This window comes from Apteryx mantelli, chromosome 3 (genome assembly GCF_036417845.1).
Source record: "Apteryx mantelli isolate bAptMan1 chromosome 3, bAptMan1.hap1, whole genome shotgun sequence".
NCBI lineage: Eukaryota > Metazoa > Chordata > Aves > Apterygiformes > Apterygidae > Apteryx > Apteryx mantelli.
The window spans coordinates 10,357,154-10,378,126 of NC_089980.1; the positions used below are offsets into that span (position 1 = coordinate 10,357,154).

The following is a 20,973-nucleotide window of genomic DNA, read 5'->3' on the forward strand; positions in this document are numbered from 1 at the left end:
GGCTTTCTTAAAATGTTTTGAATTTTTGGCTTATCTGTCTTCAAGTGTTATTCAATACTTTTTTCTTCTGAATTTTTAATTTTAAGCTTCCTGAAAAGGCGATTCTTAAAAACAACAATGAAAACAAACAAACTCTGGCCCTCTCAAACTGAAAACTATTTAGCTTTCTCCTCCAACGTGGTGGTGTTATACATAAAACCCCTGTGGAATAGCTGTGCAGAAGCCAGACAGTTTTTTGTTTTTTTTTCTTTTCAGACTTACCAACTTTTAATTTTAGCAGATTCTTTTGTGTTGATATACAAGAGTTGTGAAAAGCTGAGACTGTTTATTCCTTTGAAATTTCACAGTGTATTTGAATAACAACATGTTTTATCTGCTTTTAAGATTTATTGCAGATAATGTTACATTTGATGATAAGCCAAAAGATGTAGCCTCAGAAGTGAATGTAGCTGCATATAAGCCAAAGTACTTTACATCTGCTGGTATGGTAACATCAAAGGTATCTTTACAGTGTTTTTATATGTTTTTCTGATTTGTTTAGTTTTATTGTTAGCTTATAAATTGTATAAGTAGTAGAGAAGATTCCTGCTTATACTCACCATTGTACAATGAAAATATCAAACACATTATGAAATGTGAGCATGTTACAAAGTCACAAGCTGAGATGCTATAGATAAGCTTGAATTTTGGTTTTTAAGAGTTTTAGCTTATTTGTTATAAACTAAATACTGTATTTTGACCTATTATACCATGCTTAGAAGTTACAAATTGAATTACAATTTAAATCTCATGTACCTGAAATGCTTATTTGGATGTAGTTCAAGAAGAGCCTTTTGGTGATAGTGCCAGGCTTAAGACAGTTGCTTCTCCTTGTAGCTATTCATTCCTGCTCTGTCTTTTGTGACAGCCAAAACATTCATTCACTTCATGCATGAAGTGAACCAAACTGAAAGAGTGATTATTTGAGAAATAAGTAATTTCTGCTGGATCATTTTTCAGACAGATCTGTTTCATCTTCCAGTTGATGGTGAAGTTGGGCAAATATTTTTGTTGTCCCCATTGCAAACCATTCATGATTTCAGGAATGAGTTGCTGCTGGAGAAGGAGGAGAGAGCTGTTGGTGGCTGCTGCCTCAACTTACCAGTACCTGCTGCCACACATCAAATTTGGCTTGCAGAGATTTAGTGTTTTCTGACCCAATGTTACAGAACCCTTCTAATGCAAGAGGAGACTTCTTCATGCTTTCCAGTAGTTAAAACTCATCAAAACCCTCTGTTGTAGAACAAATTCAGAAAAGTTACAATTAAATTGATTTTAGTAAATTATTATATTACAGCTAATTGATGTTGTAGAAAAGATCAGTTAATAGCTTAACACTGCTTCTTACATGGAATATGTAAGCCAATTTTCTCTAAAAACAGACTTACAGTGATGAATTTCAGTATTTCAACTTCTACATCTGGCATTCTTCTTATTTTTAAGATAGATATCACGTGGGATGAAACGGATCATGAAAGAGTAACATCACTTAGCAGAACTTTTAACAAAGAGGAACTTCTTGACATGGATTTTCAAGCTTACTTGGCTTCATCCAGTGAAGAAGAGGAAGAACAGGAGCAAGGTACTTAGATTAATAAATGTTGTCCACAAAGTCATTAGTTACGGTATTTTTAACATGAATTTTTTAGATATATACATTCCCTATATTTAGAAAGTGCTTTAAACATGTCATCTTTTAGAGGGACAATATTATGCTCCTGATACAAAAGCTCTGGTTAAGTTCTAATATGAAAATAACCTACCTTTCCTCCACTGTTGTGTGTGTGTCATTTAAGGAGGAAGGAAGTTGGTGGTGAGAGCTTTGATGTGTTTTGTTCACCCTTTGCAAATCAGGAAATTAATAAATTGATGGTGAGCTAGTGAAATGATGACAACGAGCACAAGGAGAAAGGTAGTTCTGGGCAATTTAAAGTTTCAGATGTCCATTTCAAGCTGACCTGCATTACCACCTGCTTGACTTATTGGACAGTTAAGACTTATATGTAAATAAAAGCTCATTTTGAAGAAATTTGTAAGGCTTTGATTTATACTGGGTAACGTGGAAACTGTAGAGTTCTGCAAAGGTACTGAAATGTGTTTGGTTTTTTTAGTTATATACAGATTACAAAAAAACAGACTCTTCCACTGTTCTCTGCATAATAGGAAAAGACACATACTGTTTTTTTTTAATCTGTAAGTTCTCTCTAAAGCCACAGCTGAGATTCATTATGCAAACCTGATTTTGATTCTCCAAATAATTAATATCACAGGTATGACCACAAAATTGCCAAATTTTTTTTGAAGACAAAGGAAATGTTTCTGCAGTACAATTTGAGAAGCAGATGATTAGCTGAATTTGGAGCTAAAGATAATTTAGAAAATTCATTAGTGAGACAGTTTGACTTAAGTATATCACCCTAGCTTTAAGCAGTTTTCTTTTATTTCTGTACTGCCAAATCTCTTTGCCTGGTGTAATTGATTTTAATTAACTCAAGTATAATCTTTATAATTAGATTGTTTTCAAATACTGTAGCAAGATCACAGGTGATCTGAAACATGGTACATTTTCTTTGTTGCTGATGTGATTATTCTGATAAAGAAAAGATGCTTTTCTTCCTGCATTTGAATAGTTTATCTAAAGATTGTGGTGATTATTTGTTAACTGTTCAAAATGGGTGAATATCTGCTGTCTTTTTGTGAAGTCTGAGAAACATTGGTCAAAAATTATCAACTGATGGATGAGAAATTATTCTAATTATTGAGACCTTAAATATCTCCTTTTCAAATAATAGGTTGGACCTCTGGATGTAAAAAAATTTTCTTCCTTTTTTCTCCTGTTCTTCTCTTACCTCATTTTTTCAGTATACCTTAACATTTCTTTGACAAATTTGGCAATATTTACTTTAATCTCTTCAGTTTTGAGATAAAAATATTTTTGAGAGATGGAGGTGTTGAACTTTTCCCTCTTCAGAGGAAAAGTCTTAGTTTTAAATGTGAAGTGGTTGATGACTAAATGAATTAGGCATAACACTAAATGCAGAAATTTGCTTTTAGGTTAATTTAGTGATTTGTCCTCTTCATGGGCCACTGTATGCATACTAAAGTCTCTACAGGGCGAGGAGGTCCTGAACAAGCTGCCTGAAGACTGTGCTGGGTGGCCTAGACAGGACATTGAATCTGTTCCAGACCTTTGAAAGTCCTGAGGGAAGTGGAGGTTGTACAGAGCTTCTGCACTCCAACATTTGCTCTTCATGGGTTACCAGAGGAGTGTGAATAATAGTGGAGAGAGGCTGTGCTATGAGCCTTCTGGTACTCCTAAGCTATAGATTTTATATACTGAGGGGAAAGGCAAGTAGCAGAATTTGTTTAAAGGAATTTTAGAGAGTAGTGGTAATATCTTTCAAATGCTTTTTGGTTCTCGCAACTTCTTGAGAATATAAAAAGAATGTCGTCTAACTTCATAAGGTACGTAAGTCTTCTGTGTATGGTGTGCCAACATGTTTATAAATTCCTGAATTTCCTTGTTTGTTTTCAGTCTAAAACTCAGTATGCTCTTATTAGATGATATATATAGCCTAAAGTAGAAGGAAAAGAAAATGTCATTAAGCCTTAACTAGGTCTTTCAAATAGGTGTGAAAATTGATTTAAAGTCAACATTAAGATACCTTAGTACACCAGTGAATTTTAAACCTGGAAATGTCTGGCTTCCAATGATGTTTTGAAAAGTAAGTTATTAATAGAGGAATTATGTTGCCATGTCTTTAACGTGTTCCTGATGTTTTATCCATTGAGTTATGTGATATATGACAGGATTCCATCCAACAGAATTATGTGGCACTAAGCACAAATGGGGAAAATGAATTTCAGCTGTTTGAATGGAAGTGATAAGAAGGAAAGAATGTTCTGGACTTCTATTCATTTTTTTTCACTTATTAAAATGTTTTATTTATAATCAGGTTTTTGTTGCTCTGTTCTAGTCTGTTATTTAATGAGACTTTTCAAGTAAAAAATGTCTGCCATGACTGTTAGTTATTACTAGTATAAAAACGTTTTGTAATGTCAGGTATTTCAGTGACCTACTATGCTATAGTTCATACCACAAAGTATCTCCTTTACATTGCTTCTGAATTTTCTGTTACTTGAACATGTTTGTTCCAGTCAGTAATCCTTTCTGCTGTGCATCAAAATCTAGCCCATAATGGCTGTTCTGACCATGAACAACCAGTGACTCAGTTTATGGCATTTTAAAGGATGCTTCAAATTAAGCATACCACTTTTATGCCTAAGCTTTTGTTCTGTTTTTATCTTTCCAAAACCAAGATCTTTTCTGTTGTTCTGCTCTACACTGGAAGACAGAATAACTGAAAGACCAAATAAACTATATGAGAAAACATTTTTATCAGTGTATTTTTAACTAGTTGTTCCTGTATAGGGAATAAGTCTAGTGAATTATAAAAATATGTAACTGTGTCTAGGGAATTCTGTGTAGAGCGCTGTTCTCCACAGTAGGAGTTTGGGCAAGTAGTGTAGTCTCTTGTTGTATTGGAGTTCTAGTACAACGCTCTACAAAGGCAATAAATCTGTTTTTTGCTACTACACTAATGTTAGAGGCACACAAATGTAGAGACAGGAAATGTAATTGTTGGGAAAGAGTGGCTGGGTAGTGTTTTAAATTTTTTCAGTAATGCTAATCTTATTTTTACTGATTAATGTTAAATAAAATCAAACTATTACCTCTTTTGTAATTTTGAAATATATTTGGCTCAATAACTCTGACTAGGTATATAAATTTAAATGCATTTTTAATTTTATCAAGTGACAATACAGTCCACTTTGCTTTTTTAAAAATGAACAGTGGAAGAAAGTATACAAGTATTTACTTGCTAGAACTATTACAGAAGGATAAATAATGGAAGATGATGAAAGTAGAACATGAAACTATTCAATATTGCCCCCAAATCAAATAAAATGTGTTAAACAGGATATTATTGGCGTTGGCTTTTCTCCCTTAACCTTGTGTAGCTGCTTTGGCAACTCTCAGGTGTTAGTGCTCTTTTGACAGTAATAAAGATCTGACTTTTTAAGATATTTCTGTTGAGTTAGTTTTGGCTTATTGCTAAAATACTTCCTAAGGAAGCAAGCTAGGAGGAGTTAAACAGTTTATAAATTAGCCAAGCCTTGGTGGAATTTCATGGGACAACGTAGAAGCACCACAACCTGATTATTTTCTGTCTATGAAGCAACAGAAGCTTGGTGTAGTTGATGCAGGTGCTGGAGATTTTCCAAAACATGTTTGCAGGAGCTTCTATAACAAAATGTGCTTGGAAGACCAGCAACAAGGGGTCATCTCAGCTCTTCTAATAAGTTCATACAAGCTGTTGAAGGCGTCCAGTAACTTAGAATGGAAGGATACATCTATGTGTGTGTTTGCAGGCCAATGTGTCCCTACTCTGAAAGGACTAGACAGGAGCCAAGTCTGATTGAAAGCATATTAGTCTTGGCTTACATCTGGCTGGCTCAGAAATGTGGCTCTAGGAATCCCAATCACCTCTGCACAGCCAGATGCCTAAAGGCCACAGCAGCTACAGTCACCTGGTTTGCAAAGTGCCTCTGACAATTGCATCCAGTGCACACCACTAAAAAGGTTACAGTATCCTGACCTGAAACAAAGACAAAAACTAAAAAAGACCAAATGTAATGCTTACCATTCATTTACTGTTATCTGTTTCTGGGAGGCTGTTCTTCTTATTCTTTCAGTATCTATCTTATGCCTGAAAAATATTTTGCCAGAAGATGTCTACCTTCACAGGCTTTAAATATGATTATTTTGATTACCATGAATTTTAAATATTTCCTTTATTATCCTTTTGATGAACCACTGGGACTTGTACAGCTTATTTGGAGTGTTCTGGCAATGTGGGAAAGTAGGTTTATTGTTCTTCATTTTTCACTATTTTCTGGCTCAAAATGTAGGTCAACCCATTTAATTTTTCATATCCTGCTACAGGATAATGCATTACCCTCTTTATCACTTGCTACTGCAATTTTGCAGTGTAGAGCTCTTTATTCTTAACTCTGCTTGCCTATGTGTATGGTTTATTTTGCATCTGTCTGAATTTAAGTAACTACACTGGATAGAATTTAGATGGTTAGTGTATTTTTATGGTATGGCCATGGGTTTCCAGATCAGTAGCTGAATTTTCTGATGTGCCTTGATATCATGAGGGAGGATTTTTTTTTTTTTTCTGTCTTTAAAGTAAACTCAGCTTTGCAGGTTTGTTGTCAAATGTGGTCTACTATTATTTCTCTACTCTCTTTTAGTTTGTAAGGCTGAGTAAAGAAAAAATTATCTACTCAGCCATTGCTCATCTTTTCTTTTTAAACTAAGAATATGTGATCATGTTCTCGTAATCACAGAACACTTGGAAGAAATCAATTTAACCAACTGACACTGCTGTCAATCAGCAATTTAATATATTGAGCCTCTGCATTTGTGTTTACATTTTTGAATTAAAGCTTTTTGGAAAAAAATAAGCAGAGACCATTGTATTGAAAAGTTTCTGACCTGTTTCAGGAATTTAGTCAACTGTTTTTTCCCCTTAATTTTTCTAGTTGTGTTAGCATTTCCATTACTAATCTTCTTTAAAAAATAAAGAATATACTTGTATTTTCAAGCTAAGTTTTAGCTGCTCGTGCATTTTTCCTTCACATGTTAAGCTTTTTTTCTCTTAATTGTATTTCTTTCACAATGCAACTGTTAATGCACCACAATTGTTTTGGACTAAAAAGTCTTTGAACAAGCTGTTGGCAGAAAAAGACTTCCTTAATATCCATCAGAAAGTGGTTCCTCGTTAGGCATTACAGTGTGATAATTGAAAGCTAGCAACAAGATTATTTGAAGTCTGAACAAACTTTGAGAACATATTCAGCTCTTTTTTCTTTCTCACAGCTGTTGTCAAGTGTTCTTTAGTTGCTTATAGAATGAAAAGCCTTTATGGATTTTTTTGGAGGTGATATTTGAATGTTTCTAAAACTGTTATTTTTGACAAAAGAAATGCATGTTTTTTCTAAATTAGAAAGTATGGCAATATGCATGACCATTTAAATTTCTTCTCTTAGAAAAAATGCTTTTAGTGAGGGGAAAAAATACTCAATATATTGAAATACTAAGTTTGTATTCTAAAAATTCTTTTAGCAGTTGCATAAAGTACTGAAAGAAGATTTATTCATAAGCAATTCTCCTGACAATCATAAATACACATCAGTAGCCCCTTCCTTATCCAGTTTCACAGGAGCCTTTCTTAGTTTAAGGATTTCTTCAGCTCTCATCCAGTATAGTTTTCTTATCATTTCACATGACGGCAGAAAGAAGAAACAACAAAATTGCTTCGTTTTCTTCTCGCTCTCCAGAACTGAATGACTTTTGCCTGCTGCCTGAGCAGATGCTTCCCTCTGAGATCTCTGCTATCTGTAGGGAAAGTGGAAAAGCAGCTGCAGTTAATCGAACGGTCGATTTTGCTAGTCCCAGCTAACAACCAGCACCTTATGGTGGTGGGCTGTGGAAGAGAAGAAAACAGTATCACACCTAATTTCTAGCCAAACACCAGAGGTCGCTCTGTGCTAGCTTGCAGCTGAGGTCTGGCTTTCCTGATACCAGTTATACTGTCCATGCAACTGTAGGAAGCACAGTCTCACTGTTAAAAGAGGGAAGAAAACATGCAAAAAAAAGACCAAGCCCTGCCCCAAGCCTAGCTTTCTATTGTTCAAGGAGCTGCGGCATCTTTAAAGCCTTTACAAGCCTGTTTATCTCTGAAAAAGTTTTTAAAAGCTTATTAGAAGTCACATTGCAATTGTGTTTCACTAAAAAAAGAAAAAAAAATTCATTCCATCTTTCTTCATTTGTTAATTTGGCAAGTCACTGAATATAAGGGTAAGAATAATTATCTGGCTTTTCTTGTAACAGAATGTTGCAAGCTTTGTTAAAATATAGCACCTTATATTTTCAGAATGCTCTACAGAACTAATTTTTGAGACTTAGGTACTACTCCGTTGTAAGGGACTCTGAAACTAATAATTTGAAAATGCAAAGTCCTATCCATGATTTCCTTTGGGCAAATTTTTCTTGTTCTTTTAGGTACTTTTAAATTTCATCTGCTAAATACGAGAATTCTAAAATTGGTTATTTTTTCTGGGAATTATAGATGAAAATATGAGATATTCTGTTGGAAATTATTTACGCGCCTTATCTGTTATTAACTTCAGACATTAACTTCAATTTATCATTTTGTTGAGGTTGTCTGTAATAACTTTAAATTCTTTTTTTAAGGTGGTGATGTAGCTCATGAAAGGGAAGATGACAAACCCAAGAGAAGCCAAAAAGATGATGAAGAGCAAATTGCCAAGTACAGAGAACTTTTACAAAGTATCCAAGAAAAGGAGAAAAAACAGGAAGAAGATGATATAGAAATGGAGGTTAAATGGGTTCCAGGTAAGCTTTAATTTTTTGTTTTACTAACTTGGATCATTTACAGTACTGGCCTCCCAATATGGATATAATGTAAGTTGTAGGATTTATAGTAGTAGAAACTGACCTTTTTTTCCCATAAATTGAAATCCAGATGGATTACAGTGAGGAAAATCGAGGAAATAACATGATGGAGCTCAGTTCCTTAGCTGCAAGGTTGTCTGTGTAGTTTATTTTTTTGCCAGTCTTTCTTGTGCTTGCATTTTCATTCATCATTTTATAGATTTTTTTTTTTTTAATAGAACTTGTGTTTGCCATAGAATCATAGAACAGAAGACACATCTACACTTTTAAAAAGGAAAACCAACACGATTTGGAAACAGCATAAAATTAGAGGAGAATTGCTTTAAAATCTTTCTGACTTAATGCTGAAGACTTGGGAGAAAAGAAAAGGGAAATGAAGTCTGACTTTCCAGTGAGACTACTTTGTGGGAATGAAAGCTACTGGAAAGAAAACTTTTGGGGGGTATTTTGTTGTATTTGTTGACATCCAGATTTTTATCTGGAAATCAAAAAAGTGACTTCAACATACAGCATCCCAGCAGAACTCATCCAGAGATCTGAAAAACAATGTCTATTTTTTCTTTCATAAAGAAAAGACATTCAAACTGATTTTCTCTTTTGTTTATGGGTGTGTGCTTTCCCTGGGATGTAATGCACCAGTTTAAAAACTCGCTACATCCAAAAAGGGAAAGGTTTCCCTGTGGCCTCTCTTCCTTGCCGCTGGCCCTGAGCTCATGCTGGCTGCCTGTACCAGCCCTGGCACTTCTTAGAACCTTTATAAGTTAATTTCACTTGCTGAAATGGAGAACTACTCTTGAAAAGAAGAAAAGATCTGGATCTCTTCCTGTTGAGTTAAGCAGCCAGATAGGTTCATAGAAGCATTTGGTGAATGCTCAAGGGTTGAATTATGCAGCCCAGAGAGCAGGGAAGTACAGCATTCCCTTTTGGGGGGCATGTTATATTGGCTCAGTATGTGTGGAACTGCAGCCTATGTAAGGACACAGCCTCACCTCTTACTGTAAATAGTAAGACCAGAGCCATACTAGAATCCAGTCTCTTCTCCATAGATGTCTTAATTCTATCTGGGAATGCATATCTAATTATCTGATTTACACTAATATTATTCTGTACTCACTCAGGGAGAACTTCTGTTAAATAAAAATGCTCTCTTTTTAAATCCTATTCTGGTCTGCAGTAAATTCAGTTCAGTTGAATGAATTAATTTTATTCCTAGGTTTGGATAAGATCTGTATTTGAAGGTATGTAGTGGCATTAAAATCGCTGTGAATTTTCAGTTGTGCTTATATAATACCAATCATATCTGACATTTCTCACAAAACTTTAGGGGAAGTATATATCATGTGTTATCTGATGAGTGCTTACTAGCACAGCAGTATCATCATGTTTTACTTCTGCTCTCCACAGTGTGTCAGTATTTGCATTCCTGAAGTTGCTTTTTAATGTCTTTTAATTCATTGCGTCACTGAGCATTAAAGGCAGATGAGTTTTCATACATAGGTAGCTATGATAAGATTTTTACAAAGATTCGTTGTTGCCACCTTTCAGAGCAAAGCTGGAAGCGATAGTAGAAACAAAGTGGTGTTGTTAGGAATGTGTTCTGAATTTATTTATATAAAATAGATAGTTAGGCCAGGCATTCTTTAAACAGTTAGAAAAGCTGGCATTTTTGTGTTGTGTTTGAAAATATGTTTGGGGTTCTTTTATTTGTTATACAGTCTGTCCTCCCATGTAAGAAGGAGTCTTGTAAATTGTATGAATGAAGTTCTGTAAATTAAAAAATCGAAGCAACCTAATGTGGTGACATAGTAAAGAATCTAGAGCGAACCATTCCCTCCACAGAGGGAATGCAAAATTGTTTTAAGGATGACTGAAGGAAACTTAGTAGCACAGGGAGAGCAAGAAGTTTGCTGAAGGGTTCTGGCTCTTAAAACTTTACCTTGCATGGTACAGGTAACTTATATTAACATTTAGGAACTGTGGTAGAGATGGAATCAAATTCCCTTGTACAGGAGCTCCTTGTTTCTTTGCAATTGAATTTCACTTTAGAAAATAGGCTTTGTTCCATATTTCATCCAGTCCAGCCCCTTCCCTACTGCACCTTCTTGTGAAGCTCCTATGGCTTTTGGTATATTCCCATCTTCCTTGAGAAGGGGGTGGAAGGGAGTGGGGTTTATGCACTGAACACTCGTGGTCCTTCTTGTCACTCTGACAGGCCTGATGCTAAAACCATTTTGATAAAAATGACTGACTTTGTCTAGAGTCAGTTGGATATCTGTGCATTGTTTCTGTTTGTTCATACAGTGAAGGGTTGAATTTGCATATGTGCACAATGAAGTTTACATTGGTAGTTTACAGCATTTGATGTCAGTTTTGCAACCGTGGTTTTGCAGTATATGTTAGTGTTTCCTAATTTCTTACCCTAAAAAAGTTACAGTATTATCAGAGATCATCAGAAGTGCTGGAAATTGTAGAAGCATTCATTTGACTCTTTTAGTTAAACCAGTTATCTCCATGAGGTCAGTCAGTACTGCCATTAGCCCCTGGAATGCAGCCCGTAGTATTACAGGGATAGATATATAGATATATACAGAGATGCATCTTTTCTCCCCCCCCATCTGTTGCATAGAAGAAGAGCATTCATACTTTGGAAACCTGGGTTCAGTTTGTGATGTTGTTACTCCTGTCCAACTTGGCTTCCTTGCCTCCTGCTTCTTGTCTCTGTCCCTATAAATCCACTTTCAGATTCCTGTTCCTGTTCTGCCTCCTTCATCCTTTTAATGAGTTGGATGGCTTCCTTCCAAAATAAAAGTGTTAAAAGTGGAGTGTCGTAGTGTTTTCACATCTAATGTCTGGCAATGCTTTGGCCTTCATTGATTTCAGGCAGCACTTGGAGAAGAGGTCCTATGCACCCAAAAGGGATGTTTTTTGAGGGGAGCTGTTAGGGTGGACCATGATTGGCACTTGCTGAACAGTAGCTTTTAACTCTGGCAATTTATGCAGTTGAGGTTATGCCTCCTTCTCAGAGAAGTACATTAGTTACTACATTATTTTTCCTTAAACAAACATGCTCATTTAAATTCCAAAGCAATTTAATTGTGTTCTGCTTGGAATGTTTTGGGAATTCAAAAATAGTTTTTGTTATAATCTCTTAAGACTCCTTAACTTCTTCAAAACTAGTTTTTGTCTGTTAAAGTATTTTTATTATCAAGCTCTGCCTTAATCTACTTCACTTATTGCAAAATCATTTTCCTGCCCAAATGTTTAATATAAAGAGAATTACAATAATTAAACCTAGAATTTTTTTCAGTTGAAAGTCAGAGATTTGAATTAATTTAAAAATTTGAGTTTTGGCACAAATATTTACACATGGTTATAGAAAGCATACTTTGTGAATGATTCAGTTATTCTTGAATCATAATAGTTTTAAATAAACCTCAGAGCCAGCAAAAATAAATTAGATGTAGTTCCAACCCTCTATGGTCTGTTTCTTTCAGGTGCAAAATCAGTGTTATATTTAATCATCTATCTGTTTTCTTAATGATATCTGATTTGAGCAACAATTACTATCCATCCTGATCCATCTCCCAAAGCTCCATTAGAAGGTGAAGAGGGAAAAGACCGCAGTTGAATGTGTTGATTATATTCAGCCCATTTTTCATGCAGTTTTTCTTACTGAACTTGAAAATTAATCCTTTGGGAAGAATGAAATGTAAATATTTAGCTAGGCTTAAAGGAACCTTTAGAATTTGTTTTCATCCAGAGTAGAACAGCAGGCAATCATCTCCTTGTAAAGCGCATAGAGAACCCTGACTGCATGTTGTTACCAATTATATGGAGCAAAAAAACGCTTGCGTGGAGTAGAGGGCTCCATCTGCCCCATTGCTTCACGCGAGTTCTGACTGCAGCGCGCCACCCTCAGGCAGCCCAAAGAAGTATGTGCTCAGTGGGGCATGTGCTCAGGTGGCACTAGCTTTGTACATGACATTTTAGCTGCTGCTATTGGTCCCATATCTTGATGGCTGGTCCTTTAGAGAGGTAATACTCAGTGTTCTCTTTTGCAGGCTCTCCCTGAATGAACATTAATTGTGTGCATATATATTTTTTTCCTGCTTTGGTATGCTAAGAGGTAGTGAAGGGATAAAGGGTGCAAAAAGGAGGAAAACCTGACAGGCTACTGGGCATTTTTTTCAGGGAGTTATACTGTGTTAGGTAGGATGTCTTGACAGTGGCTTATTCTGTCTTTGGGGGTGAAAAATTCTAATGTTATCAGAATATTTCTGTCAGCCATTCCTTTTGGCTACCTACAACAATATTTTTTTCCTGATAAGGTATACATGCAAGATGAACTTGCTGGTTTAGATTTCCTGCGAATAGAAGAGCATCTTTTTAGCTTCTATTTTTTTTTTTTTTGGTGACAGTTATAAGTTGTTAAACTTGCAAAAATTTTCAAAATTAACTGTTAGGGAAGTAAAAATTCTGACCTGGCCTCTCCCCCTCCTTGCCTCCAGCAGTTTGAGAAGTCATATACATAGGTTTGTTACAGTGCTATTTATCATGCTTTTAATTCTTTAGTTGAACTATGATTAGTTGCTTGCTAATATAAATTAGTTTCTCCCTCTTCATGGTCCTTATTTGTGAAGATTAAATAAAACTTGTGTGATTCATTTGTTTGTACTAAATTTTTTTGATATAGATAAGGGTACAAATTAGCCTTTTCTATGGACAGCTAATAATTCTACCTAAAGTAGACGATTCGTTTTCCCTTCTGCCATAAAAGCCTTCTGACCACTTAAATACACTCTTACTCTCGGGAAGTGGTCTGGACAGTTGTTTCGAAGTCATTCTAATCTGTGGAGAAACTCTAACGCCTTTCACGAGACTGCCAAATACCACAAGAAAAGGCTGTATTTTCCTCCAAGTCCTTCTGTGCCAGAGGGATCAAATGATTCCATTTTCCAGGCAAATATATCAGAAATTTTGTAACCCCATTTGAGATTTTGGTGTGTCTGTCCGCTCATCTCTCTCTGTCATGTGCATGCTCGGTCTGTCTCTGTTGCGCTTGGTCTGTCGCGCACACGCTGTCTCTCTTTCCCTCTCTTGTTCTCTCACATGCTCTTTCTTTCTCTGTCTCTCGCACGCTCTTTCTCTCACTGCTCCCCCCCCCCCCCCCCCCTTTCTGGAGATGTAACATATATTTCTTAATCTGGTATTTACTCTCTTCAGAGAGAATCTGCAAGGTTGCCACCTGACTATTAGCTTTTTTTCCACAAAATACTGCAAAATAGTATCCAAAGTAATAGTAGTTCAATTTCTGGGAAGCAGATGAATCTGCTTTCATTGACTTTGGAGATGAAGTGGTGTATTGTATGTATTTGTTCTGGTAGTATCACATGGTTTCTTAGTGAGCAAATTAATGGTGGACCTATATAATATCCTTTATCATGGATTTGCATTTGTTTGCTGTTTTAGTACCCAGTTTTTGTTGTGGTAATTGTTTGTGACTTACTGTTAATTTTGGCTCCTATCATTTTTTGCTTGTTTCTTTTCTTCATATAAGGCACGATTTAATACATTTTTAGATCTTGTCTGCACTTCATGTTTCAGGCATGTTGTAACCAGCTCTTGAGCCTTTGAATTATTTTTGGAGCATAGACAAGTGCAGGAACAGAAATTGGTGTTTGCAGTTTTTCAGGAAAATGATCTGCCTCCTTTTCTAGGGACGGGTAGAACTGTCCATGAGGCTGCCTGTTTTTTTCCATTATGAACTCTGTTTTTAGTTCCTCATTACTGAGGAGAGCTGGAAGAAATGATGAGGAGCTGGGATTGGCCAAATGAGAAACCTTGGGTTGGGGAGAAAGAATGGGATCTAGTTTAGGACATCTGAAGAGGTCAGGCTGTGACTTCTGAGCAATAAAACTGGTATGAGAAATGGGAGATTAGGATTTGGTAAGGTGAGAGCTGGGCTAGGATGGTAGGAAAGAGGCTCTGACAAGAGACAATCGGAGTGAGTATAATTGGGAAGAGGCGGAGAGGATCAGACTTGGAGGGGAGAAGAGAAACATGATTCCTACATGCTTCAAAGGTCTATCAGTCATGTCGTAAAAGAGGATGTTAACTATAGGATATCTGACTCATTTGTTACAGAAGTTAAAAAAGTGTGTAGTGAATGAAGCAAGGATGGTAGAAGGAAAAAAACTGTTTCATTGCTCAGGCTGTTACCTTCTGCCAGGAAAGTGGATTCTCTCTCTTTCTGCCACTGAATTCTGCTCCAGTGTGTTGCAAGGCAAGTCAGTTAATCTCTTTACATCATGAAGTTTCATTTTTGTGAGTGCCCATCATGATACCTTTTATCTAATGCAAAGAAGGGCTGAAAGTGTATAAGCTGCATCTGAAATCAGTAGGAGTTGTCCTCGTAGCATGTAAGTGCTGTTTAATATAAAGATTTTTTTGAAAAAGCATTCCGGAAGCGTGTGGAATTTTTCACCCAAAATGAAGAATGCTTTTAAATTCAGTGTTTATTCTGGATTTACATATTCTATCTGTAAAATGGTGACACTCCAGTTATTTAATGAATTCTATTTTTAAGGTGTTGTTTTTCCACCATTGAATACTGTAATGATACATGTTATAGAAAGTTCCATTCTGTTTCTAGAGTAGGGTTCAAATTATTGCCTATAAATTGAGCAGTGACACAAAAAATATCGAATAGCTACCTGTTAATTATCATCTATATACTAAATGGGGTTAAGGTCCTCTGGAAAAGGTAAAATGTAGTCATGTGATGAAAAACTGTTATCAGAATTCATATTCACAAAAGGGCTAAATTAAATATTAGGACGTACTTGTGCAGCTTCAAGTGGTAGGCTTTGAAACAGTGTCAGTCTGTGTTAAATTATGGAGTTTAATGTGAATCTAACACATTCAAAACTTACTATTTGATCCCGTTAAGCTAGAATTATTTAGAGACAGTATATAGCAAATCTGTGGTGTACGTTTTTCTAGGATCCTCAGAAAACTGTCATGCTGTGAAAGTAAAGAGGAAACTTCTTTCAGTAAGGCATTTAGTGTGCCATCAAACCTTTTCCAGCTCTTGACGGGTCAGGAAATGCAAACTTGAGAGCTCCTCTTAGACCATACCTGTAACAAAAGGACACCAAAGAAGTGAAGATCTAAGTCCATGGTCTAAATGGTTACAATTCTTCGCAGAATCTGGAGAGAGAGAGAATGGTACTCCTCTCTTTTGATCTTTCAGATCACATAGCTGCTAAATACAAAAATTACTTTTGGTAACTTGGCGTGGCTAACCAAGTAAGAGGATTGTTTTTCTCTTGCTTCATCTTTTTCTTTCTTTGGAGTCATTACAATTTGAATTGGTACCCAGTGATAACAGAATATATTCTTTTATACACTCTGTAATTTTTTTTGTTACTTTGAGAGGTTGATCTGTTTCGAGTAATCTGTGCCCTTAATCTCTACTTCTTGCATACAAATACTTTAGGAAAAAAAAATCTATCTATCTTGAAAGTATTGAATCCAGGTTTCCTGTCATGCCAGGAGTGTACTGTTTCTTATGTTTAAGATAGCTTTCTATTATTAAACTAGTAAGGTACTAAGTAGCTTTAAAAATAATTTTGTGAATTGAAACTTCTAGCCATTTAACAGGAAAATAGACTTCATTAATCAAAGGCTGTCAGTAGTTAGGTAGATTGTGTAATGCGGGGATAGTACTTGTTCAGTAATTCAGAGTATTACAAATATTTTAAGATAAAAAATAGCCATTTCTATTTTTGTGGCTTAAAAAGCATTTTCTTTTATTAACCATCTATTTATAGACATACTAGAAAAACAATGCTATTTTTTGTCTTTAATAGGGTGTAATTTTCTGATTGCAATAGTTTGGGTAAAAAAGATACAACCCAAATCCAGAAAGCTTGTGCTTTTCTGTATGACCTAAATATTTGAAAAATCCTAAGCCTCTTGACATTTTAATATGCTTTCCTCTTCTCCTGTATCACTTTAATTTTAAGTGAAAATACAAGATTTCATACTTTCTTGTCCCAAGGGTTACAGCAGAATTAAAAGGCTGGATGACTTGGAAACGTCTTGCCTAGTTTGACTTAATACATACCATGTTCTGACAGTAGTTCATAATGCAAGAAATTCTTTGGTTTATTATTTGGGTTCTTCTGGACTTTTTAGCTGCAACTTTATTTTGACTAAATTTTCAAAAATAATAGCTTATTGTTCTCTTTTACAATAAAGGATGAAAATACACTAGTTTTCAGAGATACTGCAGTGTTCTCACAGTATTATCACGAGGCAAAGCTTCAATCAAGAAGATGCTATATATCAATTTTTATTATGTCCATGAGGCATATAGATATGGTTACAACTGGATAGTAACTCTGTGTGAAACGGACAGCATTGGTCAGAGGTGTAAGCCAGCTGTTTGGAGATGGTTGTATGTTCTGGTCATGATTTAACTTCTCAGAATCTTTGCCCCATACCTCTCCTTGTCCTGCTTTTGTATCTAAATCTTTTGTACTTTGTTTTTTCTGCTCACAAAGAATGGGAATGACTACACTGTATTCAAAGTGGTTTTATGAGGCTTAACTAATTATAGTCAGGTACATTAAATTTAAGGGTGGTTGCATATGTATTATTGTGTTACTCTTATCCTTAAAAAGTGGCATCTGTAGACTGAACACTAATGACTGCAGAGGGGACAATTCTGAGGAACAGCAAGAGTGTTGGGAATCAGGTATTGCATAAGTAAGCTCTTCTGACTCTTGTACAATTTATGGTTGGATAATTATTTTATTTGAAAAAACACATCCTTGTAAACTGATATTTTTTGTAATGATGTTGCTCTGAGCAGTGTTTATATTGTTTTCATTGACTTGTTAAGAAAAAAACAAGACTTCCTTTAAAAAGGAGTTGATTTAAAAAAAAAAAAAGTTCAGTTTCATCTCATTTCCTTTAACTTATTATTTTTTGATCTAGGCCTCAAAGAAACTGCTGAAGAAATGGTCAAAAACCGTTTGGAAGGAAAGGACAACCTAACTCCATGGCAAAAATATTTAGAGAAGAAGAAAGAAAAACGAAATCTTAAAAAAAAAAGAAAGGTGATGTTTGCTTCGGTCATGTTTTTTCAGTTTTTGAAATTGTTGTTATTTGCTTGGATAAATTTTAGAAAGTTGTGTAGCTTCCAATACTATTTTGAGATTTGAACGTGTAGTGGTCATTCATTTGGAAAGACTGAGTGTTCCTCACCAAACCTACAGAGTTAGAGGATGTTCAGGGTAATACTGGTCATACATAATATGCTTGCAAAAATGATCATCTATCAGTCTATTTTTAACTCGTGTAACTTTAAAGATAAATGAGTCTAGTTGAAAACCAACTGTTCTGGTATACTTTTGAATGCATTCAGAAGTGTCTTTTTTGCTAGAATAAGCTCATCAGTGTGAAGTTATCATTAGAATGATAGTTGTGGTTTGGGAATTTTTTGGTCTAAAATGATAGAGACTTTCATCTCCCCAAAGCAGTAGCAGCAAAAAGTTAATAGGTCTGAAGAACTACTCAAATTTCAAATTGCAAAAGAAAATTAGTAAATAGTAAATAATTTTTTGTACGAATGACAAAATGGTCCTGTAGCAGTGTGAAAATTGCTGTTGCTTTTTCTTTCTACATACAGAATGCAATTGTAAATTGACTGACTCCTGTGGTGGTAATGTGCAGAAATAGGCAGAGTAATGAAACCTTAGTGTAGCTGCTAATCTAACTTCCCCAAATTCTTAAATTATTCTGAATCTAATTCATGTTACAGAATAATGTTTATAAGAGTAATTCCTGCAACTTGAGGTACACTGTCCATTCCAGTCAATTTTAAATGGCATCTGATCAATAACTTCTTAAATCTTTTGGAAGATGAGTGATCTGAATTTAATATATTGCACTATTTTTTTGCTAGCATAACATTCTGATTTGGTCTGATAAATTAAGTCAGAGTTTTCATAGTTCTTCCAGTAATTGAATTTATCCTTTTAAATCCAGGTTCACGTTTTTTGAATTTCAGAGCATAAAGTGAGGCTCCTTACTCAAGTTCTTCCCCAGTAGAGTTTTTTGTGGAACATAAAATAAGGACATAACAATGCTGTGATGCTGTGTCAGATATATGTTTTTTTGCACACTATATTCTCTCTCAGTCAGAAGCCTCATCTGGGAAGGAGCAGGGCAAGTAATAAAATGAAACTTCCCCAGCGTACCATAATGGCTTTTGGATCTGTGACTTCCTGAGCTGGAACTGGTGCCATTTGGAGAATGCTATGTAACTGTTCTTATTTTAAACAGAAGTGGTATAAATTCTTCAGAAAGAGTAATGAAGTAGTGAAGAATAGAAGAGTGTGTTACTTCTTGTAGTAAGGCTATATTGTCGGTCTTTGTAGGAAATAAAAGTGATGAGGTAATAATTAGGTACACAGAGCTATATTCTATGCTTTGATTTTATCGTTGAAGTTTGAAAACTGCCTCCTGCGAAGCCAAAAGGATTTCCTCTTGAATATACACCATAAACTTAGTATATGGCACATTTGGACTGAAAACTGTACCAACTAGAGAACTTCCCAGTGTGTTTTCCCAAATGTAGTGACAGACAGTCTCTTAAAATCATTCATTTTTTGTAAACATTATTTATTTGATCCTGTAATTTGTTGATATGGTTAGCTGGTGCACTTTATAGTCTATGGATACATCTATTAAAGATCCTTTGAATATGTAAATTGCCCTTCTTTGGGTACATAAAAAAAACTTTATAGTTCAGTCTTTGAAGTGGATTTTAAATTGTTGATTTGCCTTTACTTGCAGTTTTTAGTGTGTTCTAATTTTATGAAGTTCAGCATATAGTATTTCAGTTTTCATGTTCATAGTCACTAACAGAAGGAACTTTTAATTTCAGGGAAACTTACATAGTAGTTTATATGTTGATCGAAATAATGTTTATGTTTTGTTACAGGCTACTGCTGAGAGAGAATTGAGTGTAGATGAACTTCCATCTGAAGTTGATCTCAGTGACCCATACTTTGCTGAAGAGCTTGGGAAAACAGGTAGGTCAAGACGGGTAACTTTTCTGGAATAAACGTGCCTTTTCTTTAAATAATGAGCTTTAGAAATGAAGTCAGGCTAGGATAAATGCAGAGATGGCATCTTCAAAATGAGATAAAGTAGATGTCATTTGCCTACAATTGCAGGCAGTAATGATGCATATTGTAGTACATGGAATGGTAGGGAAAATATTTCTCCTAGCTTTCATCGGAGACCATCGTTTAGTCAACTTCTGGGGATGTCTATTGGCAACAAGCAAGCCATCTAACCCCAAAATATTCCAGAGGAAAAGAACTTCATTGCCTTGGAACCTTGTTTCCTTTTATACACGTGAGAAGCCACATATGTATGGGCCCCTTTGAAGTTTGGGTCAGTTAGATAAATATGTCAAATATTTTTGCATCATATACAAAACAAGTTTTCTGGTAGCTAACAGGGAGGTGTAGGTGGTAAGGATAATGGCAAAGAGTAAGATGATGTGGGAAATAGCCTGGCTGAGAACAAAACCAAATACCTCTTGTCTAGAGATTAAAAAAAAAAAAAAAGTGGAAGCATTTTTTTCCTTTTTTTTTTAATTACAGATTAAATTTGATTTTTAAAACAGATGAGAACTTGATCTTGTTTTCAGGCAGATTGTTTTACCTTTTCAATTTCTTCCTACTTGTTTATTTATGTATGCGTGTATGTATGTACATTTCTGGTAGTGCAGCTGGTACTGATTGTTCTTCACAAAGTTGTCGTTCAGAAGAAACTGATTTTGTTTGCTATTAGTCTGATGCACGTTTTTACTAGTGTAGTCTGGCCACCTAAAAACCCTACTGGTGAAATAATCTTAAAATCTGTGGTATTTTTTTTAATTGAAAAATTTAAACATGTTTCCACAGTTTGAAAATATGATTTATTTTTCTCTAAATAGACCTTTAGTGTACATAGCCTGCTTAAATGGAAAACAGAACTATTCAAGTTTTCAGAGTTATGATGATCTAGTACTACATAGATAGCAGACTTCCTTTATTAATTTCAGTCTAGGAATTCATTTAGCATGATAATATGAACATCAAGACAGTGTTAAGCTATTTTGAAATGTAGTATTTTAGGAAATAACTTGTCTGGCTTGGATTTTTAGGATACCTTTTTTGCAAGCTTCTTGGTCCAGTGTTTAAGTTAGCTTTTGCTGTGGTAACAGCAAATTTGTTCTGACTACAACTTTGGTTAAAGTTTTATAGTGGGGATAATCAGGAAGTGTAAGTTTCTGGCCTTCCGTGCTTTTCAGAGTCAAAGCC

At 35.2% G+C, this 20,973-nt stretch overlaps 1 protein-coding gene across 2 annotated transcripts in view; it reads left to right on the top strand.

Moving 5' to 3' along the window:
• The window catches only part of ESF1 (ESF1 nucleolar pre-rRNA processing protein homolog), a 37,825-nt gene that overhangs the window by 8,440 nt on the left and 8,412 nt on the right, over positions 1–20,973 (top strand). For both annotated transcript variants that reach the window (XM_067292697.1, XM_013960124.1), the window contains exons 7-11: positions 385–499; positions 1,483–1,621; positions 8,366–8,527; positions 17,591–17,712; positions 19,602–19,692. In XM_067292697.1, coding sequence (XP_067148798.1) covers positions 385–499; positions 1,483–1,621; positions 8,366–8,527; positions 17,591–17,712; positions 19,602–19,692 — 629 coding nt within the window. The remainder of the gene's footprint in view (positions 1–384; positions 500–1,482; positions 1,622–8,365; positions 8,528–17,590; positions 17,713–19,601; positions 19,693–20,973) is intronic.